The sequence below is a fragment of the Zootoca vivipara genome, chromosome 6 (genome assembly GCF_963506605.1).
Source record: "Zootoca vivipara chromosome 6, rZooViv1.1, whole genome shotgun sequence".
Lineage (NCBI taxonomy): Eukaryota > Metazoa > Chordata > Lepidosauria > Squamata > Lacertidae > Zootoca > Zootoca vivipara.
The window spans coordinates 44470161-44497090 of NC_083281.1; the positions used below are offsets into that span (position 1 = coordinate 44470161).

The 26930-nt window shown below is 46.3% G+C and overlaps 3 protein-coding genes across 4 annotated transcripts; all 3 read right to left on the reverse strand.

Annotated features, from left to right (window-relative positions):
- Nucleotides 1-295: 295 nt before the first annotated feature.
- On the reverse strand, nucleotides 296-1621 carry GJA9 (gap junction protein alpha 9). Its single transcript, XM_035118762.2, has one exon. The coding sequence runs from the start codon at nucleotides 1619-1621 to the stop codon at nucleotides 296-298; it is 1326 nt and encodes a 441-aa protein (XP_034974653.2).
- A 5322-nt stretch (nucleotides 1622-6943) lies between these two features.
- Nucleotides 6944-15654, reverse strand: RHBDL2 (rhomboid like 2). 2 transcript variants are annotated; one of them, XM_035119934.2, is made up of 8 exons: nucleotides 14313-15654; nucleotides 13675-13920; nucleotides 12009-12160; nucleotides 11229-11341; nucleotides 10410-10510; nucleotides 9517-9577; nucleotides 8463-8524; nucleotides 6944-7330 (listed from the first exon to the last, which is right to left on the reverse strand). In XM_035119934.2, the coding sequence occupies exons 2-8, from the start codon at nucleotides 13897-13899 to the stop codon at nucleotides 7148-7150; spliced, it is 897 nt and encodes a 298-aa protein (XP_034975825.1). In that variant the 5' UTR covers nucleotides 13900-13920; nucleotides 14313-15654; the 3' UTR covers nucleotides 6944-7147. The 2 variants fall into 2 exon arrangements, with proteins under 2 accessions (XP_034975825.1, XP_034975826.1); XM_035119935.2 differs by lacking the exons at nucleotides 6944-7330; nucleotides 14313-15654 and adding an exon at nucleotides 7833-8355 and having other exon boundaries at nucleotides 13675-14306.
- Nucleotides 15655-16870: 1216 nt separating this feature from the next.
- On the reverse strand, nucleotides 16871-26165 carry POLR2C (RNA polymerase II subunit C). The gene is made up of 9 exons (XM_035119936.2): nucleotides 26009-26165; nucleotides 24275-24324; nucleotides 23242-23310; nucleotides 21860-21912; nucleotides 21021-21149; nucleotides 20105-20156; nucleotides 19144-19312; nucleotides 18190-18264; nucleotides 16871-17524 (listed from the first exon to the last, which is right to left on the reverse strand). Exons 1-9 carry the CDS (start codon nucleotides 26092-26094, stop codon nucleotides 17380-17382), a joined length of 828 nt encoding a protein of 275 aa, XP_034975827.1. The 5' UTR covers nucleotides 26095-26165; the 3' UTR covers nucleotides 16871-17379.
- Between the last annotated feature and the right edge of the window lie 765 nt (nucleotides 26166-26930).

Consider the following 26930-nt stretch of genomic DNA (forward strand, 5'->3'; position numbering starts at 1 on the left):
ATAGACTTAGACTTGTAGACGTACACGCTCCACGTTCACTGGGTCTTCGCTGCCCCCGAGGCTTCTCGCACGTTGTCCTGGAGGCGGCGCCCGCCACGGGAGAACAAGGGTGTATGGAGGCGAAGGTCGAAAGCGGCCGAGGAGATCCCCTCTCCCCGCAGAGACAACAGGAGAGCAAGAGGGCACTCTATTTTTCCTACCTCTATGGCTGTGCTGCCTCTCCCCGCAGATCCCGCCCCTCCCTGGAGGGGGAAGACGAAGGCCCGAAGGCGGCCCCGCCCTCCAGGAGCAGCGCTCAGACGCGGAGGTCCGTGGGCGCCCGCCTGTGGCTGCCCCCGCAGGCCGAGGCCTCCTTCCGGGGCGGGGGGAGTCCTGGACCGCCGCTCCTGCCGCTCCTCCTTGCCCTGCCGCCACCGCCCTTGCAGGAAGCCGAGTCTCCCGACTGGCTCCCCTCGGCGGAGGCGCGAGTCCGGCCGTGACCGGGCTGGAAGCTCCCTTCCTGGGGGCTCTGCTGTCCCCGCTCGCTGCCGGTGCTGGAGGGCGGGGAGTCGGCCGTGCTCGGCGCCGCCGTGGCCGAGGAGACGGCGCTGCCCGATTCCCCGCCGCTGCAGGAGCCGCGCCGGGCACCGTTCGCGGGCGGCGGCGAGCGGGACGAGGAAGAGGAGCCGGCCATCGCTTGGGCTGCGTCGACGCCGGGGCCGCTCTCCTTGGTGCTGCTGCTGCTGCTCCGCGTCGGGCTGCGAGGGCCGGGCGGCGGGTGGGCTTCATCGGCTGCGGGTGGTGGGCCCTGGGCGAGGCGGTCGTCCGGGCAGGGTCCCCAGGGCGGGGGGTTTGAGTGCTGGCCCAGCAGGGCGGAGCGCGGGCTGCCCCCGAGGGCCGAGGGCGAAGCGCCGCAGGAGCCCGCTCGGCAGCGCTTGCAGGCCAGGTGGGCGACTTCCAGGCCGTTGAGGGCGAGGGACACGACGGCGATGGCTTGCATGAAGAGCAGGAAAATGGTCTTCTCGGTGGGCCGGGAGACGAAGCAGTCGACCACGTTGGGGCACGGCGGCCGCCGGCACTGGTAGAGCGGCTCCAGCTGGAAGCCGTAGAGCAGGTACTGGCCCATCATGAAGGCCACCTCCAGGGCAGAGCGCATTAGGATATGGACCAGGTAGGTGCACATCAGCGAGCCCCTCAAGGGCGCTTTGCTCAGGCGCTTCTGCTCCAGCTGCCGCAGCTCCTTCTCCAGTCTCCTCCGATCCTCCGCCTTCTCTGGGGCTGTCCCCTCCAGCTCAGCCCTCACCTGGGCCTTCTTCTTCTGCCGCTCCTTCTCCAGGGTCCTCAGCCTGTACAAGGCGTGGCCCATGTAGACCAAGGAGGGCGAAGAGACAAAGATCACCTGCAGGACCCAGTACCTGATGAGGGAAATGGGAAAGGCCTGGTCATAGCAGACATTCCTGCAGCCGGGCTGCTCCGTGTTGCAAATGAAGTCTGCTTGCTCATCATCCCACACGTCTTCAGCAGCCACGCCAAGGACCAGCATCCGGAAGATAAAGAGGATGGTCAGCCAGATCTTGCCAATCGTGGTAGAATGGATGTGGACTTCCTCCAAAATCCCGCCCAGGAAATTCCAGTCTCCCATGGCTATGCCGCCATTCTGACCCTAGAAGCCAAAGCAGAAGAAGAAAAAATGGAAAATGGTCATGTTTGGCGGGCACATGTTGAAAATGACAAAGGCAAAGTTGTCCCTCATCAACCAACTCCAGATGAACCTCTTCCGTCTACTCTGTATGCCTGATACTCCAGACAGTCAGGTCTAAATAAATTGTTGGGGTCTATAAAAAGGATAAAAACGTATACCCACCCATTTTCTTATACCATGCATATTTTTATACGCCACTATCATGTTTCTTCTTGCCTTTTCTTTAAAATGAAAAAGGCCCAAATGTTGCAATGATCCCCTTGGGAATTTTGGTTGCCTCTTTCCAACTCTATAAAATCCTTTTTGAGATGAGCAACCAGAACTGTACACAGTATTTCAAGTGTGTTTGCAGCACAGATTCGCATTACAACATGATATGGATAATTTATTTTCAATTCTTTCCTAATGATTCCAAACATGGAATTCATATTTTTCGCTGCTGCTGCACAGAGTCAACATCTTTTTAATTGACTATGACTCCGGGTCTTTGTTCCTGGTTAGTCCCTGCCAATTCAGGGCCCCACAGGCATATATGCTGTTAGGAATTTTTTGCCCTGGTGTGTATCACTTTACATTTGTTTACATTGAATTTCATTTGCCATTTTACTGCCCATTCACCCAATTTGGAAAAATTCTTTTGGAGCTTCTTTACATCCATTATTGTTTTTAACCACTCTGAATAATTGGGTCTCATCAACAAACTTTGCTACCTCACTTTTCACCTCTAACACCAGGTGATTTAGGAACAAGTTAAAAAACTCTGGTCCCAACACTGATCTTTCGGGATGCTTTCTACATCCCTCCAATGGGAGAACTGTGAACACTTAAAATTCCATTTTGAAAAGTAGAATATTTTAATATTTCCCCCATATTGAGCCTCCAACTTTCTAACAAAGATTGAAAGAAATCTCTACTTGTACAAAAACTACATGAGTCTCTACCAATATATCCAGTCATTTGCAAGAGGTGGTTGCATATAATGCATCTTGACCACAATTCAGATTTTCATATTTTGCAAGCATTGCTCCCTGAAAGAAGCTGATGGCTTCTTGTATTTTGTTTCACTATTTTAGTAGTACACATACCTTTTCAGTTGAAAACAAATTCTGAAAGAGTGCAGTGGATTCTTGCAACTAGTTCACCTTCTGTATATTCCATAGGCATTACAAAACGGTGATGGATTTTTTTTCTTCATGGGAAAAAAATGGAACGTGAGCACACAAATCAATCAGCCCTTTGCAGCCGCAGTTGCTTTTCAAATTTTCATTAGGAGCAAAATGATAACCAACCTGTAAAAGCAAAAACCCTGGAACTGAAGAGATCAACCCTTGTGCCTTTGTGCAGTTTATTTTTCTTCTTGGATTTTCTGGTCCATCACAATTGCCGTAGGCAAAAGGAAATAATAATCCAGGCTATGTTCAAATAACTGACCTCCACTCCCAGTTCTGGATAACAGGCTGGCAGGCTGTATCTCTTACCATCTTATTGGTACCAAGGTTGATGTGAGCCATGGCTCTCCTTTTTATTCCATTTCCAAAAACAGGTAGCAAGAAACCCACAATCCACATTAAGGCCATATATTAGGCCAACCAGCATGTCACAAAATTGTGTGCGATCCTTTTGAGCTCTCCGGAACTCTTCATCACATGAGATGGTGAACAAAACAAGAGGCGGGAAACAGCTGGCAGGCACTGAAACCGTGGGGTGGAGCCTGCATTTTGTCACAGGGTGGAAAGTAGGATGGGGAAAGAAATGTTCGCATGAGGCTCTGCAGAGTTCATGTTGCCTTTGCTGTAGGAAAAATGTTCCCCATTGCCCTGCAGCAAAAGCTGTTGAATAATGATGGCTGGAATGGTGTATAGAGGAAGATATTCTGGCAGGACCAAATGTGGGCCAAGGAGACCAGTTTCAAATGTTACCTTCTCAGCCCACCAAATAACAAGGTGGGGTGCATCTTGAATTCATCAAGGTTTTTTGAATCTTTAAATACTTGGTGTTTAACTGCTTTTCCTGATAATTTCATAGTTTTATTGTAAACTGCTTTCAGGTTTGGCTTGTTTGTTTTTTTTGCAATCAAACAGTATATAAATTTTATGAAATAAATAATTAGTGTGAGCACCTTCAATTGATCCCCAAAATGAACTGGCAGCCCTTTGGGGCCAGTTGAAGTTTCCTAGTTGTCTTCAAGGGCATTACAGTAATCCAATCTGGAGGTAACCAGAGGCATGGAGTATTGTGGCGAAGTAATCTCTGTCCGAAAGGAACCATAGCTGGTGAACCGGCTGTAGATGAGAACCAGCACTCCTAGCCATCGAGGCAGCCTGGGCTTCAAGGGACAATGTAGAATAATAATGTTTCTATAGTGCTTTAAAGTGTCTAAAAAACTCCACATGCTTCAAATCCTTCCAGTTCTCAGAAGATCTGGGCACAGTGTGGGGGGCTTTGTTCCAGGTCCAAAAGGCACTACTGCTGTAGCCTGCAGCTGTGTTACCCTGAGCCCCTGGAAAGGAAGGGAAATTATGCTGTCTCTGTTTCTTTCCAGGCAGGTTCCCACAAAGTTCCCTGGGAATAAAATGCAGTCTCTAACCCCCCCCCCCAAAAAAATCCCTGCCTGCAGCCTCTGGGAACAGTTTGTATTTGCTGCATCACAGCGGGCACAGCAAGGAGTAGCCTGCAAAAGCTGCTGGCTGATTTGTCCTATCAGTTACCCCGCTCACCTTCCACAAGAGAAAGACCCATCACCTGAAAGGAACAACAAACCCCATTTATTTTAATTGGGAGTGATTATTGATTAATAGGGTAATTAATTGAAGTACCAATTGATGTTGTGAAATGGATGTTCAATTCACAGCAGAAAACTCTGGGGCCAAAGGAGTGGTTTTCTTTTTTTACGTGGGGTCTCAGGTGGGCTAGCCTGCCTGGTTCTTATGCAAGGTTTGCCTTCAGTGAAATGGGTTCTTGCCAGTAGTTTACTTTGTTTAGAGCAGGCACCCCCCAAACTCGGCTCTCCAGCTGTTTCGGGACTACAATACCCATCATCCCTGACCACTGGTCCTATTAACTAGGGATGATGGGATTTGTAGTCCTAAAACAGCTGGAGGGCCAAGTTTGGGGATGCCTGGTTTAGAACATGCCAATAGAGTTAAGGGCCTAGTCCCATGAGATGTCCTGGCCACAGAAAATCCAGTTGACACCCTGGCAGCCTCCTCAGAGGGTAGGCTCCTATACTGTACAGGGCTTGGCTAGCTTGGTAAACGTATCCCACCATTTATTGCTTGTTTCTTCACATGGCAGATAACTAAGGCAGTGTCTTTTCTTTCACCCTCTGGAGTCCTCTCTCCTTGGAGCCTGTGCATTCTTTTCTTTGAAAGAGGAGGCAATCAATATGCATCTACGCAGCTTCTAAATGGGCCCACAGCGCAAGCAAGAAGGCTGTTGCTTTCTGGAAGAGAGCAATAACTAAACATGTTGCCAATATTTAAATCAGTTGGTTAGCTCGTTTCTTTTCACTGGTATTGAACAGTCCAGGGTGATCTGGATTAGACAGGCACACAATAATGGCATACAAAAATAATTAGCTTGTTTCCAATTACTAGCAAGCCAGGAGCACCTGTAATTCCTCCCACCTTATTAATTTGCACAATTTGAGGAACATATTGCAGAGGACAAGCAAACAACCAGATGGAGAGAGCTCCCAGCAGCGGATCAATATCATGTTCTGGCACTGAGTAGCAATCAATCGGTCACGTCCGATTTCATAGTTAAATGAAACGAGGCCCCAGCGCAGTCAAATCCTCTGTGCCAGCCTCTCCTTCACCACAGGCCTTTCAGCAACTGATTTCTCTCGTTTTTATATGCAGCTTCAGTAATTGAAGTTGGTCCATTGAATCCACCCCATTCCTTGAATTACCTACTTCTTGCTGAATAATTCTACTGGATCTGGCCTCTCCTTGTCATTCCAGGAAACAGATGTTCCCTGTTTTAGTATCTGTGTTTGCAGAGAGTCAGGAACCTCTTTTTGAGGTACAGTGAGGGACAGTCGTAGCTTAGGGGTATGCAGAGGGCCCAGGTTCAATCCCCAATATCTCCAGCCTGAGATTAACCTTATTGGCCAAGAGCAGCTCAGGAGACAGAGCTGAATACATTTTAAAAAGAACCTCAGGATAGTTGCTGCATAAAAATGGCTGGCTGGGGCAAAGGGGTTACTCCCTAAGTCCTCGGAAGTGCCTTCTGAATAACCCTGAGGGAACCCTGTTTGCTTAGAGCTTGCTGCCCTTTCCCTCCTGTCTATAAAAAGGACATGAGTCATTTATCCTTGCTCTGGCCAGGACCCCCTGACAGACCACTTGTAATTATCATATCCATTCCCCACATGAAAAGGCAGTGCTACAACCACTAAAGCTATTCCTGCAAACAGCCAATCTTCCAGAGTGCATTTTGTAACACACCCAGTTTTCTTCCCAAATATGCACCAACTTTCACATGTACAAAAAGGAGTTAGCAAAATGTTTACCATTTTGTGCTGGCAATTCACAAAGAATGCCTGGTTAAAAGAGCCTAGCTTATTCATTAGTTGTAAGATCCAATAGCAAAAAGCTTTTCTGACCTAAAGTTGGCTTAACTTGCAGTGTTTTTATATTAAACTGGCTGTCTAAACATTTCAACGAACACACAATTTAAAAGCCAGTGGATTAATCTTGACATTGGTTCAGTTAACTCAAGACCCCAGCTATTTGTCACCTCTAATCTGCTACTTAGCGGGACAACAACTGAACCAGAATAAAGAACAGGACACCTCTCCTGTTGCAGGGAAGCTTTGCAACAAAGCCACTATAATAACACTGCAACCCCACCCCCAACCCAACAGAGTTGTTTCAGGAGGATACTGTGGTCAATGGTATAGAAAACCACTGAAAGGCTGGGAAGAATCCACAGGGAAGAACTTACCTACCCCTCTCTCGATAATCAATGAGAGCAACCAGAGCTGTTGCAGGCCTACAGCCAAACTGAAATGGGTCTAAATAATCTGCTTCATCCCCACCCCACTGCCTTCCCCAAAAAATTATATTTCTCTTGTATCTGTAGTCAGAACATGGCAGACTATCTGGACAGAATTGGGCAAAACTGATCTCAAGAAGGAAAGACATGATCACATGCAGGACCACTTGTGTCCAGAGAATGACAAGCTCATATATGAACGAAATATCATATTGTGCAAATGCTATGGCACAGCAAAATAATTCCAAACATAAGAAGTAATGAAAATGCATTGCAGTTTAATATTAAAATACAATAGAAATATTTTCAGAGCACTGAAGTGCAACATTTGAATTTGGCAAGATAGTGATTATTTTTAAAAACAACAACAACAAAAACCACTGTTGCAATGAAATATCACCCATAGAAAAGAAAATCACTTCATATTGTCCTTTCAAGCTTTGCCTAGCCATTGTCAGGTGACGTATTCTATTGGTTTGCTGGTGAAAAAAACACATTGAACAATACAGCAAACACTACAAATGCCAAGTAAGCAATTATGCAGACCCAGAATCGAGGATCTTTAATGAAATTCTTATCAAAACAGCTGAATATGACATAGCCTATTGACATCCCAGCAAGGCCTCCGGCAATGTGGGCCACAAAGGAAACCTTAAGAGAAAAAAACAGAGACACTTAGCAGGTGTTCCACTTTAGGATGGAGGATCACGCAGCGATCATGACACAGAGGCTGCGAGTATAGTACAAATGAAGGTTAGAGCAGAATTGCCAGCAAGTGTTCCGCAGTCCGTACTGTGGAAGTCGGGGGCTGCAAGCAGGAACAATGGCCCTAGTCAAGGACTTTGCAAGAGCTCCCAAGAGCTCTAACCCCTCTACCGACATGCAGCAGGCAAGGGAAACCCAGCATGCTATCCAGTGTAATAGGCCTCCCACCTTCTCTCCCCCCTCCCCCAAATGCATTCTGGAGGATTGGGAGAACTCCCAAGACAACATGGGGGGGAGAGGAGACTCCTGGCAAGGAGAAATGCTTGCACTGATGCAACGGGGGGGGGGACCCACAAAAAAAGGGGAACCGGCTGGAGACTGCAAGGATGGGGCAGGAGGACCCCACAACAAATCCTGGAGGGAGGCACCCACCTCAGAGTGAGCCCCACCCCCATGTAGAAACTGCTTTTAGTTGTCTTGGTTGCTGCTGGAAGCCAGGTCTCCCTTCCTAGGCAGCTTTTCTGACTCCAGCTACAGAACCTCCCCCCCCCCCCAGTTTCTGCTCTACATGGATCAAGAGAACATGCTGATTTTGCAGGCTGACTCAAGAGACCAATCATCCTTCCCACAGAGCATGCAGGTGAGAGCATTCCCACAGAGCATCCGGCCTATCTTCATGGACTCTCTTTCCACATGCAGCCACTTCTCTTCAGGCTTCCTCGCCCACCCGCTTTCCTCTGCAACCTGCAGCATGCAAAGTGCCCCTCAGCTTCCTTTCCAGTGTTATTTGAAGCTCCAAAGCAGCCACTGGGCTGGACCCGCAGGACAGGCCTTTCTTCATTCTAACCCTGCTGCATAAGGTGCCAGAGAGGAAGAGGAGAGAGCAAGAAGGCCGCAGGTAAACCATACAATCACAAAGGCCAACAGCAGGAAGAGTGGAAGTACTCAGCCCTTGAAGGAAGGAGGAGCATCTGGTGAAGGGAAATAAGAGAATGCCAAGTTAGTTTCCCGAACCAGCAGAACGAAGCAGAAAAGCTGAGAGAGCCCGGTGAAATTCTGCCACAGGAAACACGCTTACCTGAGGCGCAGACTTATCAGGAATAAATCTTCTGTACAAAGCAAATCCCACGTCAGTTCCAACTAGGAAAACAAGACAAGTGGTCAGAAGGAAACTGGGCAAGGCCTCAAACACTTCTGAGCATCCACCCTGCCTATGACAGACTGCTCCCAGAGTGCCTGGGAACCACTGACAGGATAGTGGAGCACAAGGCCCACATTGACCCACTGGGTCAAGTCCTTAAGGGCCAAAATGTAGAAGAGGGCATCACCATTAAAAAATTTTTATACAAAGACATATTTTGGGAGTCTGGGAATGTCACAACAACTTTTTGGCCTCACAGAATCACAGCAGGGGCCCCCTAGGAATGGTAAGTAAGTATTTTTTTTTAAAAAAAACACACACAAATTTGTGGGGGTAAAAAACCCCAATCTTTTGGCATCATCACAGTATCACCTATCGAAGCAGACATTGAAAGTAAATCTAAAACTAATTTTATAAATAAGTTTAAAGGGACAAATTTGAGAGGCCACAAAAATACTTTGCTATCATGATCACAGCAGGGATGGGGGTGGATGGGAGAAGACAGGGGGGGGAAATAAATTTGTGATCATGGCACCACAAGTGAGGAAGCACATAAGAGCAATCTTTTTATATATAAATGACAAATTTTGGAAGTTGGTAGTGGTGGTGCAGACCATTGTAGATATAAGAAGAGCCTGAATTGTATGGCTCAGCCATAATTGCTATGCCTTAAAATGATTTTTACAGCCAAGTTAAGCAAGGGTCACCTTCTTTGAAAAGAAAACAGTCCACCAGACTTTGTTCTGCTTCCAAACTGTGGATGTTAACGTTGAATTACTGTATTAAATTGTTTTCCGTTAGACACTCTGATTTTCAGGGATAAAAGGCATGGTATTAAACAAATAAGGAGCTATGTAAATAAACTGTCACTTAAAAGAAGAACTGTAGGTATGTCAAAGTGAGCATGGGGCAGAAAAAAGAGGCTGACTTAGTAAAAGGGGTTACAGACAGGCAGAGAGATTAGATCAGAATGGGACACATTAAAAAATACCTATGAGGAGTATGGAGAGTAATCTGACAACTCCAAAGAGCGGAATCATTTCTCGGAAGTTCTGTAAAGAACAAAAACATTAAGAAATTTTTGAACAACCCCATACCTCTTAAGGGTGCTGTTGGATGGCCATCTGTCATGGCAGCTATAGCTGAGATTCCTGCATTGCAGAGGGTTGGACTAGATGACCCTTGGTGTTCCTTCCAACTCTATGTTTCTATGATTCAAATGTTACCTCACCACCACCACCACCACCACCACCAAAACACCTATTTTCTAAAGGGGAGAGAAGGTATGGGACTCCTGTATCTTTGAAACATCTGGGTGAGTCTGAGAGATGGGTCCTGGAGGTGTCTTGCATTTTCATACAATCATATTATTGGAAGGGACTTTGAAGGTGATTTAGTCCACTCCTCTGTTGAGGGCAGAGTCTGCAATGCAGGCTCTGCAACTACAAATGGCCCATCACCTCCTGGGGCAGCCTCTTCATCAGCTGACAACCTGTTGCCATTCAGGCATTTCTCCTGATTGCTCCCCTGCCATCTTTACCCCCCAAAGTTCTAGTCTCGTCCTCATAGAGCAAAAGAGAATGAGAGTCTGCTCCACCTTCTGCTTGATGGACCTTCAATTTTTTTGAGAGCTGCTCTTCTTAATCTTTCCTTTTCCAGGTTAAACATGTCCAGCTCTTTCAACTGTTCCTCACAGGGCTTTGGTTTGTAGAACTAAGTGCCTAAAAGAATTGTTTCCCCATAGAGCAAAGAGAGTTAGGATTAGGTTAGGCTTCGCACCCACAACAATACAGGTCTGGTCTACCTTTGAGTAGTTATATTTTTACTGATACCAACCCCAATTGAAAAAAAAAACTTCACTTGAATCCTGAGCAACCTCCTTACCACTAGAATATTCATGAAGTATCCTCCTATGAGAGCATAGACGCCTCCTGATGCTCCTACCAGGCCCTGGAGAGGATCACAGACTGAGCTTGCCAAGGAACCTGCAACAGTGGTGGGGAGAAGAGGATTGTGACAGGTTAATTACCGTATTGGCCTGAATATAAGCCTAAGTCACACCTTTAAAATTCAAGTGGGGAAGGGGAAAAACCTGAATATAAGCTGCTCCCTTAAAATTGGGTCACAGGCTGAAAATCACTGTGGTTGGTAGAATTGCAACTCCGAGCCAATTTAAGCCTTTGCAAGCCCGCAAAAGTTACTGTACAATCGCTAAAATCGCAAATCGCTATTCAATTGCTACAATTCCGCAGGCACTCATACCTGTAAATGGCAGATGAACAGTCTCAAGCTCGCAAATTGGCAATAAAACTTTTTTTTGTTCCATTTTACCGTATGTCTGTTTCAGCAGCGATATCGTAAAAGCCAGTTTTTGCAAGGTCGCAAATTCAAGCCATACTTTAACTTTTCACGGTCGGATTTGGGAAAAAAAAAAGTGAGGCTTATATTCAGGCCAATATGGTAATAATGGCAATGCTGCCTTCAAGCACTTGGCCTAACAGTCCACGCTTCAGCATTAAGAAACTGGACATGCACCTGAAAGTCAAAGTGACCTTGCAAAACGCCACCCCTTGACTCATCCATCGCCCATCCTCATGCCTGTTGTCTTGTGCTCACAAGTGTCAACACTCAAGTCTGGCAGGTGCCCATAGAAAGAGGCACGACTATGTCGCTTGTTTTCCAATCGCTTCTCTTTGCACTCACCTGCAAGCACTCCTGCCATATAGACCAACCCAACTCTGTGACCTTTGTGAACCAGTTCTAGGGGGATCCCCAAGAGAAGCTGCAGGAAAAGGTTTCCTAAGATATGTTCAATGCTGCAGAGGAAAAGAGCACAGGGAGAAGATGAATCAGCACTTATGTTTATCTTGATTAGGACAAAAACAAAATCCACATTCAAGTGCTGGCGGCTATGTAACTACAGGTGCTGACACACACAGCCCTGGGCCATAAGGCAGTTTAGATCCAGATGAAAACTGAGACAAGGTCTCCAGCAAGGGAAAGACTTCAGGGACCCTGCTCCCCTTCTTTGTGGGGCACGCAACAAGTCACCCACTCAGTCACTTGTGCCAGAGGGCCAACATGGCTGCAATAGAATGGGTGCTGCTCTAATGGCCAAGCCTCACGAAACTGGAAATCTTAAGCACATCATAGAAGGTGTACTGCTGTCTTGAGGCTTAGCTAGAGAAGCACCATTTTAGGAGAAAAGGGTACCCAGGCTACAACTATTCAGAAGATCCTGGTGACCACTGAAGAATATTCCATAACTCATCCCAGCTATAGCTTAACAGGTCTGGGATGCACATTCCAAACCAAACTCTTTTAGATGGGAATCATTTCTTAACTGCAGAGGGTTAAAAGCCTGTTGGATTCCACTGCGCTTTCCAAAGTTAACCCAGGCATTGATTACGTAGACCAGGATTTTTGTTTTATTTTTAACAGGCCAAGTCTTCTTCCCATCAATCAATGCAATGGGTTGCTTACCCAGCATGCACCAGCATGTAAGACAAGAATCTCCAGGCTTCCTTCCTTTTGTCAGGCCTGTAAATAAAAGGACTGTTCTGGTTGCTTTCCCAGTCTAGGGTGAGCCACTGACTCTGGGGCTTCGAAACCGCGTAATAAATGAACACGACCACCTAGAAAGAAACACAGAGAGAGTTGCAGTCTGACTCAGACTGGCTCAGGGAAACAATGGAAGAGCAGAGCAACTATTGCTGCCACATATCTCTCGCCCATATCTCAGAGTTGCCAGAACTTGGTGCATCCGAAAGTTTAGGAGCACAGAAAGTCTGCACCGAGGGCAAAGAGATAGAGGAGTCTTCCTTTATTCATTTTGCCTCTTTAATCATTTTCATTGATTTGTTACAAAAAGAAAAGTGCAAACATAACAAAAAGAAAGAAAACAAAGAATAAAATAATGTAACTCATGAAGCACCGGAGTCTGTAAGGACAAACGTCCAATCATCCGGCACAGCTCCAAAGGGATAATGAAGTATTAACTCATGCAAATGTTCCCTTTACAAATTTTAAACATTTATAAAAATAAAAGTAGTATTCACCTGTGAGTTTAATTATTATTTCGAATAAATGTTCTATGTTGCCTTAAAGGAGCCAGACATTTGCATATACTAGTGGCACTGAGTGACCACATGCCTCAATATTTGTCTTCCTTTATGGCAGGGCACTTGCTGCACATGCAGAGGGAACCTGGTTCAATTCCCAGAGAGGGCTGGGAAAAAACACCCTCTCTGAATCCCTGGAGAGCCACTGCTGCCAGTCAGTGTAGGCACTACTGAGGTAGATCGGACTATCATTACTTGGCATAAGGCAACTGCTGCCAGTGTTCTCCTATGAAATATCTGAGTATCTGCCTTGCTAAGCAGCCTTAGACAATATAACTTTTCTATACACACAACACTCTCTGTGGACTAGAGGAACCCTGGCAGTCTGATTTCCGAGCTCTTTTCCAATGCAGACTGGAAAGAAACCTGCAATTCTTCAGCAGCAGTAAGTTTTCGGATGGGTATGTGTTGTTTCAGAACCTCATTGGACCATTTCTAGTTTAAATACATTCACACAATTCATCCAAAGTCATGTAAACTGAGATCAGCAAAGCAAAATGTTTACTCCCCGTTTAGAGGCAGTAGTATTTCTATTGTCAATTAACTGACACTTAACTTGAAATGAACTTTATATGCTCATAAAAGATCATGTAAATATGCACATAGGAAGAAAGTAAGAATCCCTGCACAATGAAAGGTAGCAGTCATTTTTATTGAGGATGGAGGACTGCTTTTCCTTGACACACTAGCTTTCCTAGTGCAAGGTTCCTGACAAGGCAGAGAATTCATTTCAGCCATCCCATCCTTGCATTCAGAAATCCTATACTGTACTGTAATCTCATGAAAGCTTTTTTTTTTTTTGTATATTGACAGCTAGGTGAGCACCAAGTAACTGAATAGGGAGTGGGAACACTTTACTCATGACTGCAAATGAGACCACATATTCAAAGTGTCACACACACACAGGGAAGAAGGCATCCTGGACTATTACACTGCCATCCTAAATTGTGAAAAATAGGTTGGAATTTTAGGGGGGGGGGGGCGGTACTAAGGAAGAGTTTTGAACATTTCCTGGGAGAGCTCCATACCTCAGCCACGCTGATGCCCAGGATGAAGAGGGGCGGCGGGATGCAGTTCGCTCTCTCCAGATAGGTGGCCCGGGAATCCTCCGGGAGCATCCACTTGGACACCGTGGCGTGGAGGCCGTCGCAGCTCAGGCAGGCCGCACGATTCCGGCCTTCCTCCTCGCCCTTTTCTTCCTCCTGGGACCGGGCTTCCCGCTCCTCCTCGGCGCGCAGGCTCTCCAGCTCCATAGCGCCCGCCGCAGCCTGTTCCTGCCGAACAGGGAAGAAGAGGCGGGTCCCGTCAGAGAGCTTCGCCCTACGGTGCCCAACCCCAAGCCCGCCCCGTCCAAATCACAGCTCGGAACTGGGCTCGCAGAGCGCGCCGTGTCCAGAGCGCATGGGGCTGCGCGGCGCCAGGCTGCAGGAACAGCGAGCCGAGGCAGTGCGCGGGGACCCCGTCTGAAGCAGTCGCCACCGCCACCTCCGCTTCTCGCAGAAGCCCGGGACGTGGCTGTCTGATCGCCCACCGCCGCTGCCGTCGCGAAGGGCGCGCGGCTAGCGGGATCCCCCAGAGGGCGCTCCGAGGCTGGACGGAAGGTGTCTCCGGAGGAGGCAGGCAGGGCAGCAATCCACCGGCGGCGGCGGCCCCGACGAGCGCCCACCTGGAGTCGGACGCGGCGCGGAAGCAGCACGAAAGGGCGGGCCGCGAAGACGGAGAGGAGGCAGCCGCGCTCGCTAGCTCTCGAAGCCGGGGTTGGCGCGCAGGAGGAGTCGCGATCTGGGCCAGGCGGGGAGAAGGCAGGCAGGCGAAGCCGGCTCCGCCCTAGGGGGTCCCACTCCCAGCCAGGCAGAAAGGGAGCGTCTGCGAGTCCCTCCCTAGGGCAGTTAGACTGGTTTCCTCCCTACAGTGCTTCCGCCCGCAGGTGAAGACAAGCTTTGGGGAACTGACTGGTGCCCTGCTGTTTTTGTTGTGATTGGGTGCTTGTCCCCGCCCCTCCGCCCGTGTTTTCAGCAGTTCTTGTTTTAGCTGTCAGCTGCCTCGAGTCCCTGCCAGGGGAAAAAAGTGGGGCATACTGTAAATAAATAAATATTACTATAGCACACTGGGGTGGGAGTCGTGAATCATGGCGCAAGGCAGGGATCCTCTGGGTATTTAGACAGAAAGAATGGTAAAGGCAACAGCAGCAGCAACAAAAGTGCGTATCTGTTATCAACATGTGGGGCTGCCACTGATCTTTATGGACCTATGGATTTTTACGGTTGGTTCCCTCCAAAGTGACTCAAATCACAGATCACACATCCTTACAATGAATTGCACCTCAGAAGCCATGGATCCCGCAATGTGTTGTGTCACGTGTCACGGACGCTCAGAAATTTTATACAGGATACTCCCAGAAGTCATCATGCTCACAAACTGAGCAATAAAACCCACTTCATGGTGCTGCCATGGTGCAAAAACGTGAATCCAGATCATGGATCCTCTGGAATTTTTATAGGGAAATCCTACAAAACAACTGTCCACTCCTTAACACTCCTAGATCAAAATATTGCAGCACAAAACCCCACCACAGATTTAGGGATTCACTGCCCTGCAAAACATAAATTCAAGCCATAGATCCTTGTGAATTTATGTGATTTTTACATGCTTTCCCCCCAAACCATGATGAAATCAGAGATTCTATCCACATACTAAACTGTGAAAAATCACAGCTGCTATGGAGCAGAGAACTATGAAAGGTATCTAGTGTAGTACTAAGTAGCTTGTTCCTGTAATGGAAGGATTTATTCTGAGGCAACTGAACTCCCCCCTGAATCTGTTTGAGGGCTCCCCACCCTCTGGAACAGAACTAGGATAGGCATGCTGCAAAGGGGTGAGGAAGGAAAGGGGGAAATTCCATTGCTGAAGTGTAATGGAACTGCTTTGAGTTTTTTTTTCTAAAAGCGGCATATAAATTTTATGAAATTTTAAAAATGCACTCACGGAGTAACTCATTTGCAATTGAGTTAAAATTTCCTTTCCCTTCTCATTTTCTTTGTATTCAGTTCCAGATTTTGGGGGGCAGGCAGTTAATGTAACAATATTTTTTTTTCAAAAATAGTGTGTTTTAAACTCATTGGGCATTACTCAGTATAAATTAAAATATTTAGGCATATATATCCAGAAATATGAACAGTTTATTACTGCATACTGCAAAACATTAATAAACAGGTGCTATTACTAAAATGATCATTCTCCTCAAATCAACAGATCCCCCCTTGCTGCTACATGCAAGAGGTAAAGGGTGTCAACTTACAGAATTACTTCTATGCTAACAAAGAATGGGTACCTGATTGCCACTCAAGGAACAATTTTTACTTTGCTTCAGCATTCATCAAACAAAGCAAGGATGCCCTCTAGTGAGCATTTACAATAGCACAACTCATCAGGTAGGTAGACCTCAGTAGCATCCTTAAAAGAACCAAGGGACCATTTGGGACACACTAATGGACGTCACCTGCCCTTGCATCACTCACAATATAAATAAGAGAATCAGAGAATCCTGGAGTTTAAAGCAACCAGAAGCCCTCCTGCCCCTCCACACTCCCAAATTCTTATCAGGATGGTCCCCCATCCCAGCAGAGCTAATTTGAGGGTGAAACGGAGAGGAGGGGGAAGTTCCTCCTCTCCCTTGCACTCCTGGTACACAACCTTCGTCTGAGGGTTAGGGTTCTTTAAACCATACTGCAACCATTCTGAAGCCTGGGGGCTTCTCACCTGAGATTCTCAAGCTTCACATTTCACTACACATTTTCATAGGGGTGTTTTAGTGTTTGGGAGGAAGGGCAGGATAAAGATGGCGCAAGCAATGGAAGTCTATCATGCACCCGCAGAGTCATTCCCACTTCGCAAATAGAAAGGGAATGGGGAAGAGAAGGGCGTGTAAATTCTTGTTAAGTTTTAACAAGAATGCTCGTCATTTTCCCAGCTTCCTCTTGTTCTGCAACAGGGCTAGAACCGTGTTGTTTTTCTAAAACTTTTGCTCAAGCTACTAGATTCCTGCATTAGAAGTTAGTTTTATATTCTGAGCTTTGCTTTCCAGACCTCCCTGGTCATAAAAACTGCTGAAACGGAAATTGTCAGAGCGACAATCTGCAACCTTCATTAATTTAATGTTGGCTGGAAAGAAATCAGCGCTTTGACATCTCCTTCCCAAGGCATCAGACAAGCTTTCACACATAGTTAAGCAGTGGGGAAAGGATTTTTTTTATTCCAAAAAGTAATAAATGCAAATGCTATCAAACAACAGTCGCGTAACCTGTACATCTGCTAGGCAGGGGAAGTTTGCTTCAAAAGCCCAGGCAGGGCAAGAACTGAAGGCAACCTGTGCTGTTGGGAGGAAAAGTGGAGGAGGGCCTTGTGCACAACCTTGTTCCCAATGCACACTGGAAAATGAGGAGAAGAAAGGAAATAGTTCTCTGTAGGGAAAATGGAAGCATCAGCCTTCCCCCCCCCCCCCCAGCTTGGTGCCCTCCAGCTGTTTTGGACTGCAACTCCCATCAACCTTGACCATCAGTTATGCTGGCTGGGGCTGATGGAAGTTGCAGACCAAAGCAGCAGGAGACACATCAACAGACAGTCTTCCTCAGAGTCTGGTCTTGCCTTCCAGCCTCTGTCTCCATGCCAACAGTCTCTTGACTAACATTGCAAATGTCTCAGGAACTGGTGCTACTCTGGGGTATGGAGAAGACTCAGTTTATGGTCAGCACATCGCTCTGGATCTCATGGCTCAGCTGGGTTTGGAGATCGCTTAGTTTCTTCTTCAAGCCAGACAAAGCAGAGAGGACGATGGTCTCAGGACGCAGGGAGCCACAGGACTCTACGTTGTAGTAAAACCTGAGAGGATAAAGAGGCCAGAAACGTTTTCAGAGAGAGATGCTCTTTGCTCGTTCCCCAGCACACAGTAAGGAAAACTCAAGAGAACTATCTTCATGGCACAGCTTATTAAAAGAAGGATGCAGTGGAGCTCAGTTGTTTGTGAATGTCTAAAAGTGCTTGAATGTCTAAAAGTGCTTCAGTTTTCCATGGAGGCTGATGACAGTCACTCGCCAGGGAAGAAGAGGTGCTCTGGGTTATGCTGGGAATGTATACACAGTCAGACTATTAGTCCCAGCTCAACATTATCCAAAATAGACTGGAAGCAGCTCTCCAGGATTTAAGATAAAGGACATTCCAAGTCCTATCTAGAGATGAACCTGGGACCTTTTGCATGCAAATGAGGTTCTCCACCACTGAGCTACGGCTATAACACAATATTCAACATACAGATCATAGATATATGTAGAGAAAGTAGATAGAGAAAAGCTTTACTCCTTTTCTTGTAACAATAGATCTTGGGGACATCCAACGAAGCCGAATTTTGGGAAGATTCAGGATAAAAGAAAATACTTCTTCACACAGCACATACTTAAACTGTGGAATTTGCTGTTACAAGATGTAGAGGGCAAAATAATGTCACACATACACACATCCAGGCGCTGGTAAGATATCAAACTCCTCACCTCTCTGGCTTTCCATTGGGATCATATGGAGCCTGGGCTTCATCTTCATCAATTTCAGAGTATTCACTCTTTGGCCTAGAAGAGAGACATAACATTTCCAGAAATTTTGAATCCATAGGGAGAAAACAAACTACCCCTCATCCCATAAATATTGAGAAAAATAGGGGGAAATGCAATACTAAATTTGTTCAGCACATTTTACAGTTTTTAGTGATTTAACCTTGCATTTATCTCTCACCTTGATTGCAAACAGAAAATGACAGATCAGGGCAACCAGCAGGAGGACAGCTCCCCATCCCCATTTTGGGGCATCTTTGTGAGGATGTGTAAAAATTTAATCCACAGGGCTTGCCAATCTCTGTTTCTTCCGCATAATGTTAGATGTAAAGTTCGCAATATACCCTAAACAGTTTGCTTTCATTTGAACTAGAGATACAGTGGGGAGGAAGAGTTTGATTTGTGTTTTAACATGAACTTGTTACTCCCTACAATGGTTTGGGAACTGAATCACAAAAAAATCTCCAAATTTTGTGATGCAGTTCTTGAACCAAACTCCATGTACAATAATGCATTTATTAGCATAAAGGGTGCATAATAATGCACATTTGTACAGTGGCCCCCAAACTTTCCCCAACCCCTCATAGACCACTTGAAAACTGCTGAAGGTCTTGGCAGACCACTCAATGACCTTCCCACCTGTTTTAGCAATTGTAATGTGCTGTGCCAGATAATATATGACATTTAATTGTATTTTTACAAACATGTTATAATCCACCTGAATGAAGTGGTCCCAGTTTCGGAAACTGGAACATTGCCTGGGGAAAGATGTGAATTAGGTGTTAAAATGCTGATGAACTTTTTAAAATAACAATGTAGTAAGAGTAGAAAAACAAGAACCAGAAGTTGACAGCTTTGTGTCTTCCCCACTTGAACCGCCTCTTTATGGAAACCTACCATTCCTCTGGTTTAGGGTAGACGGTGTGTCGCAGGGCGTTATCTGGGTCGTACTCAAAGGCCACTCCTGCTGTGGGGTTCCACTTGGCATGCTCCTTGCCAAACCCCTTCTTGGCATACGCTCGCAGCCTCAGTTCCTGGCCTTTCCGTAACTTAACAATGAGGATGTCTAGAAGAAGAACACACACAGAGATACACTGGTGAAGAGGTGTAAAACAGCTGTGATGCTTTGTACCTTCAAAATCACCTCTCACCAGAAGCCCAAATGGGGGTGTATTATCATGGGGCTGCTGGGGCAGGGATCTTGGCATCTAGTTCAAGGACACTCCCTCAATACCAACAGTTGTGCTGCTCACGCAAAGGTGGGAGGGGACCTACATGGACCATTTCGCATCCCATGTTGGACCATCATGGACCTACATGGACCATCTCGCATCCCATGTTGAGTAACACAGCCTTGGGTCTCAAAGGCTATGTGACTGGGTACAATCAGGACCGTCTTAAGCCTATCTGGCGCCCTGGTACGAAGATCGCTCCGGCCCCCCACCCCGTTTCCCAGCGCAGCTGCTGCGGGTTCAGCAGCGTGGCGCCCACCTGGCGGCCCGGCGCCCTGCAGCCTTACCGTAGGGCCGGCCCTGGGTACAATCCAGGAAGAATTAAACAAAGAGGTCTAGTTTGAGCAGAGAATCCAGCTCTGTTCAGGCATTATTCCTGGACAGGGTATCCGATCTTCATGTTTCCCTACTCATATATGCGCATATGGATGCTGGGAATGGAACTCCCCCTCCCTACACCTTACACAGCTTGCTTCTCATGCAACAGATCTTCTCTTAAACTGAGTTTTCCATAATGTGCAGGTGAATATGTCTAAAGAAAACATACACAATTGTACCTGAATAGAGATAAAATACAATCACATTGCTAACTCTGCCTGTAGATTGACTTTGGTTTGGGTACCTACCATCCTGTTCAACGTAGTCATTAGGGTCATTATCTCTGCTCCTGGACGTCACCTGTGTGGAGCCAAGAGAGAAGAGGTCACGGGAAGACAGTTTGCATCTTCTGAATTTAAATACTGAGTTCCTTACTTAAATACAAGGACTGCAGAGTTAGATCAGAATACCACTAGATCCCAATCTGCTTTTCGCCCTGACTTAGGAGCATAGGAAGCTTCCTTATAATGAGGCAGACTATTGGTCATTCTAACTCATTATTGTCTACATTGACTGGCAGCTCTCCAGGCTTTCAGACCTCTCCAGGGTTCTTTCCTAGCCCTACCTAGAGATACAGCTGGGGGGTCGAACCAGGGGCCTTCTGTAAGCAAAGCAGGTGCTCTACCACCAAGTTGCAGCCCTGGTGTATAAGGCATCAGGCGTCATATACATGGAGGTCCTGCTGTCCACCTGTTCTGTGAAAATTCACTTATCTGCACATAGGGAGTTTGCTCGCTTCCTTATTTCCTGGTTTATTTGTACTTTGCTGGTGAGTGGCAGCCATTTTGGGGCAGAAACCATGCAGGAAGGGAGGGAAAGAGGGAGCAAGCAAGATCAGATGAATCAGAAAGCGGGAGACATTGGACAAATCAGGTTTTTCCCCTTTGTTGGTTGGCTGCAGCCATTTCAGGAAGAAACCATTGAAAAATGGAGAGAGATTGGAAGAAAATCCAGATTAGAAATATTGACATAAGAAATCATGGACAAGTTATGCAAATGGTCGCCAAATGAATGGAAACTGCATGTACAGTATTTTGGGGGACCTTTGAGGCATTGTCCTCACTTATTCCTGCACTGGCACTTTGCTACATTTCTTCACTTTTATTTGTACAAGAAAGACAATTAAGAGACTTTGCAGAGATAGAACAGGAACTTTGTACTGACTGGTATAACTCGGGGGTTGTTGGAGATGAGGTCACGTGATGTGACGTGGCGGGTCTGGTCTTCATTGCATCGGACATCGAGAGTGAACTCCACCGAGCACTCGGGACAAAATTCATCACAGGTGCAATCCTGAAGGGACGGGAAGAATAGCAGGACAGGATGGTGCAACTGCAACTCGAAACATCTCCCATTAAATCAGTAATGCTGCTGCTCTCCCACCCCAAGAACTAGAACACAGGAACATCAGCAGAACCCTGAAGTGGATCAGAGCCAACACCCATCTAGTCCAGCATCCTGTTCCTACTATGGGAAGATGAAAGGTGCCCAAGAGGGCAACAGACCTCTCCTGTTCACAATTCCCAGAAAATGACCATTTAGCGAAATGGGAAGTGGGCAGAACCATGTGCATCAGCTTCCTTGGAGGAAAATTGGGATATAAATGTACTACTACTCATAAGAAAATGGCGTGGAAATGAACTGGCATATATAATGTTTGCTTGACACCACATGGTCTTATTTTGCCACAAACTAATCAGAATTAATGTTCAACCAATGGCCGAGGTCATCTAATCTTGCTGCAAATTTTTGTGCAAGCAAATCAGGATGACTGTTTGATATACTGGTTGTCTGCAAGTAAGCAAGGAATTACAAACAAGACCCGCCTGGATCCTTTCTGGCTTCCCTGGTGGCCAACACAGGAGGCAAAAGAGATGTGAAGGAAGTGATCTATGAGAGGCCCCTTTGAAGTGGTGAGGGAGGCCTTTGGCCCTCTGTCTCCAACTCCCTTTCCACAATGATCCTCCAAGAAATATAGTTTGCTGACTAGGGTCAAGACTCACCCGAGAATACTGCAGCTTATCAACAACATCATCACTGGTAAGTGGGATCAAACCTAAGAAGGAAATGAGTGAAAACAGCCATGTGAGGATTGGAAGGCAGGCAGCCAGTCAGCACCAACAAACAGAGTTTTGTGTTCAAATTTCAGACACTAGAATAACTTTTGTGGCTCACAGTATCCTGGAGGGAAAAAAAAGAAATAGCCCCAAAGACAAGGATGGGGTGGGTGGGGAAACAAACCTCGTCAAGGTACTGAAAAAAAAATCAGATGGAACTTAATAATATAGTGCAATGCCTAATACATCTCATTTTATTAAAATTTGGGGCCTGTCTCTTTTTGGGGAAAGATCACAGTATCCAAAAGGGGTGGGGGCGGGGAGAAGATAGAATAGAAACCCCCTCCCCCCCAAGATGCAGGAGAAACTTAAGAGCTAATTTAGCTGTATGGAAAAACTGGCACACCAAACCAGCCCTTCCAAACCCTGCATTCATTCCTCTCTTTTTCACTCTTAATTGTGTAACAACGACAGGCTGGTGGTATTCTAAAATCGGGAAGCTGTTGGCTTATATGGATGAAAGATTTCTATGAAAATATGAAGCATTAACAGGGCTTGAGCTACAAGCAAATCTACGGAAATTACATACAGCCAGATCAATATATGTCAAGTCTTACTCTGAAACCACCTGAAACCTTGGGGAAGGCAAGCTGCTCAACCCTTAATTTGATGGCTGATGGCCACTCAAATCAGTATAGCAAGATATTGGAGATCCCTAACGACTGCTTTTATGGAGATTTGATCAACAACTTTGGGAATGAGCACTTATGAAAAAGCTAATGCAAGTCAATCAAGAGAAAAAGGAAAGCAATCTGGTAACTTTTATGCAGCTTGGTTTAAATGTATTGTTTTTACAACAATTAAAATGCACAGGGATTTATGGAGGGACACTTTTAATTCCTTTTGCTGAAGGAATTATGATTTCTAAATAACAAAATAGCGTGCCTCTCTTCCTTGTTTCTTTATGTACCTTATTGTATCTCATTGATTATATCTGGAAAATAGTAATTAAAAAAAGAGGCAGGAGAAAGAGGCAATGGGATGATCGGAGTTATAGTTCAGCATTTGGAGGGCATCACATTGGCGAACTGTGCAACCGCTGTATAATATTTTAAAAGTTTGTGTGCTTTATAAGTGACAAGTAAAAAAACAATAGGCACATGAACCTCATGAAGTGGACTCTGGACCGCAAAAGCACCTACCATAATACACTTGCTAGTCTTTAAGACACTAGACTTGCTGCACCACAGGCTAATGCTGCCCCTCTTTAAAGAGTAATGAGGGGTTGTATTTTTTGTTTTCCTTCATTCCAACTTCTGCGTACTCACCCAGCCTGTGTGCAATGAACTCATCATGGAGTACAGAGGAGTTGGCGTCTATCTGGACCCAGTCTATGGCTGCAAACAAGACAGTAAGAACCCAAAATGAGAAAATACTTTTTCACCCATCAACGGTAAGAGAATGTGGGCTCTGAGGCACGTCTACACTTCAAACTAGGCTTCTTCCCATGCGCTCTCCATACGATTCGGATTACAATTTCTGTCAGCTCCAGACAGTACAGCTACATGATGCTGGGGCTGATGGGAGTTGTGTGGGCTATGACAAACCTTAATTGGTTTGGTTGTAAAGGGTGGCCCCAAGTTCCTTTGAGAACTGCAGACTGGGGTGATGCTGAAAATTTTCTGCTAGAGACCTGGAATATCCTTAGAGGACTACAGTTCCGGAGGGCCTTGAGAGAAGCCTTGGCAGTCCATTTTAGTATAGAGCTGAAAATTTCAATGCTATTAAGAGAAGCATGCGAAAGCACAACTTTTTCTAAGTAATACATTCAAATCTAGGTTACTAACCAGGATGAATAATATTTTTTGCTCTTTCCTTGCAAGAGAGCTTGAAAATTGGGGTCTTGGTGGACCAGTTAAATCCCCCCTTCAGAGCCAGCATACTCAAAAACAGTGCATTTTGAAGACCACTAAGAAGCCCCAGACCAAGCTCTGGAAAAGAACCCCTTTAAATTTTATTCTTTGGGATGGGGGAAATAATTAGCATACTGCACCAGTGCCATAATGTGAAAATCATGGTCCCTAAGCCAGGACTTTGTTAGTCTGTTTGATAAATCCAACCCTGGGAAAAACTGCCTCAATCTCCAGTGTCAGGGAAGGCGGAAATCAAGTGCAAGGCCAAGTTCAGATATCTCAACCTTTCTGTGGACTACCTGAGTGCAGCTTGCGGACCACAATATCTGAAATAGGACAGAAAGATATTGTGTGTGTATGATGTGTGTGCATGCACACCAGCATCTTTAATCAGCCTAGCAATATAATTATCTTGCAAGAAGAGACAAAATATAAAATGGGGAAATACCTATGATGGGAACTTCAGCAATGAAGACTCTCCTGATGGAATTTGCTACTCTAGAATAGAAAAAAAAACATAAAGTGTTTATACGATCTGAATTATATTTCTGAACCATTTTTGTGAAGTTATGAGCCCCCTTCTTAGCTCGTGCTTTGAGAACTATTTCTGAAGTGCCTTGGGTACAACCTCCCTCTAAAACTCTGCTATGGATCAGAGCCCTGAGACAAGGCAGCCAGGGCAAAAGAACCACGACCAGGCCATGGAGGAGAACACAGAGACTCATTTTTCAAGGCAACAGAGGAGCCTAAACTGGAGCCGGGGGTGGGGCAGTTTGAAGAGGAAAACCCCAAGTCGTGTTGAGGAAAACAGGTCATTTAAGACTCAGTAGCACAGTGTAGACTTAATGGGAAATGATGACTGGGTCAATTTCAGAGGAAACCAATAGTCCTTTCCTGCTTGGTATTTTAGGGATGCACAGGATGTGTGCATGTGTTTCTAAGTGTTATCTGCCCAAAATGCTACTCTCCAGAGTCTTCCTCATCCAGGGCTTATGCATGCATATGATCACTAATGTGCCCAATAGCATAGACTCTGGTATGTTACACATAGCAGCTGGTGACAGATTCATTCTGAACTGTTTTTTTTTAATATTCTATAGAACAATTACATAGTTAGAGATGCTACAGATATTGTTAGCATCTCTTTAACCAGAAGAACAAGCACTTGCATTGCCAAGCATCCTGTTCTCAGTGGCCAACCAGATGCCCCAACCAGAAACCCACAAACAGGACCAGAACACAACAGCCCTCTCTCCTCCTGTAGTTTCCAGCAACTGGTATTCAGAAGCACTGCTGCAGAGCATAGCCACTGCAGGTAGCAGCCATCAACAACCCTTTCCTCTATGAATCTATCTTCTTTGAAAGTCATCCAAGTTGGTAGCCATCACTGCCTCCTGTGGGAGTTTAACTATGCGCTTGCCTGAAGGACTTTCCTTCATCCGTCCTGAATCTTCCAACATTCAGCATCACTGAATGTCCACATGTTCTAGTGTTATGCGGACTTTCTACGGCATCTATAACTTTATAAACTTCCATCATGTCCTGGCCTTCCTCGCCTTTTCTCTAACCTAAAAAGCCCCATAATGCTGTAACCTGTTGAATGTGGGATAACTTCAGGGCAGATAAATGACTTTTTCACACAGCACAGTTAAATAGTGGCATTCTCTCCCACAAGACATGGTGAGGGCCAGCAACTTGGATGGCTTTAAAATTCATGAGGTCTATGACCAGGGCCGGATTTAGGTTTGATGAGGCCCTAAGCTACCGAAGGTAATGGGGCCCTTTATATATCCAGCTATATATCCTTTATATATCCAGCTATATCTAGCTTATACGTAAAACCGGCACAATGAATTCACGGCTACTTCCCCCAACATCCACGCGAGGCGCCCCCACCCCCCGTGGGAGGCCAGAGCCCCCTGAATCCTGAACATCCCCAGGCGGAGAAGAGTGCTCTCTCTGGCCCTGCTCTCGGGCTTCCCACTGTGGGATGTGGCTGCTAGACTAGCTGCGCCCCTTTGTTCTGAGCCCCCAAAGCTCTTTTCTCTTCGATATGCATGCAGTGAGTCGAGGGCGGGGGATCAAGGCGCGCAGAGGGCTGGCAACGCGGCCAGAGAGGAACCCGCCCGGAGGAGGCTTGTGGAGGCCCGACCCCACGCCCGTAGCCCCCGCCTGTCCTCACGCCAGGTCGGTGTTCTCGATGATGAACTTGACGTTCTCGTCGCTGAGCTCCGTGATGCGCACCGTCGGCTGGTTGGCGTAAGGCATGGCGGGGCCGCCCGGCAAGAGCACCAGGGCCTGGAGGAGGAGCAGCGGGTACAATTCCCCGGCGCCTCCTTCCTGAGAGAGGCTCAGCCCAGCGCCGGCTCACGGTTCCTCGCTCGCCCCCCAGCGACCCGGAGGACCCGGCCTGGGCGGTTGCCTTGTGGCCGCTGTTCCCTCCTTCTCTCTGTAATTCTGGTGGGCCTTGGTCTGATCTTTGCTCTCCCCCGCAAGCCAGGGGATGTTTCCCTCGCCTGGATACGTGGGGTTGTGGTTGTGGTTGTTGTTGTTGCTGCTGCTGCTGCTGCTGCTTCTCCTCCTTAATCTGCACATGTGACACAAACTCTGTCAATAATCACATTGGCTGCGTATTTATAAGCACCTTGGAGTGCTTCAGTTGTTGTTGTCCTCATATTTATATCCCACCTTTCCTCCCAGTGCAGCTTGCATTAAAAGCATCACACAATAAAACACAATTTCGGTAACAAAGCATAGTGCACAACAACTTTGCCATTATTTTGTTTCCTCCATATACCTATTCCACAATGTGTAGAATGACCCATTGTGACTGGTCTAAGCACTTGTTGCATTTAATAGCTAGAAAGCTTCATAGGGTATCTTGTGCATTGCTATTTATTCAACAAAGAATAAAGGTGGTTTAACGCGATGAAGTAGACTGTGGTCTTGAAACCATAATGAATTTGTAGTGCAATCCTATATTCTGAGTCTACAATACTGTACTCAGAAGTAAGCCCCAGTAAGGTTACTTTGCCTGTATGCAGGATACACTCTAAAGTCCACAGTTGGGCATCTTCCTTAGGACCAGCCTAATATAAGAATTG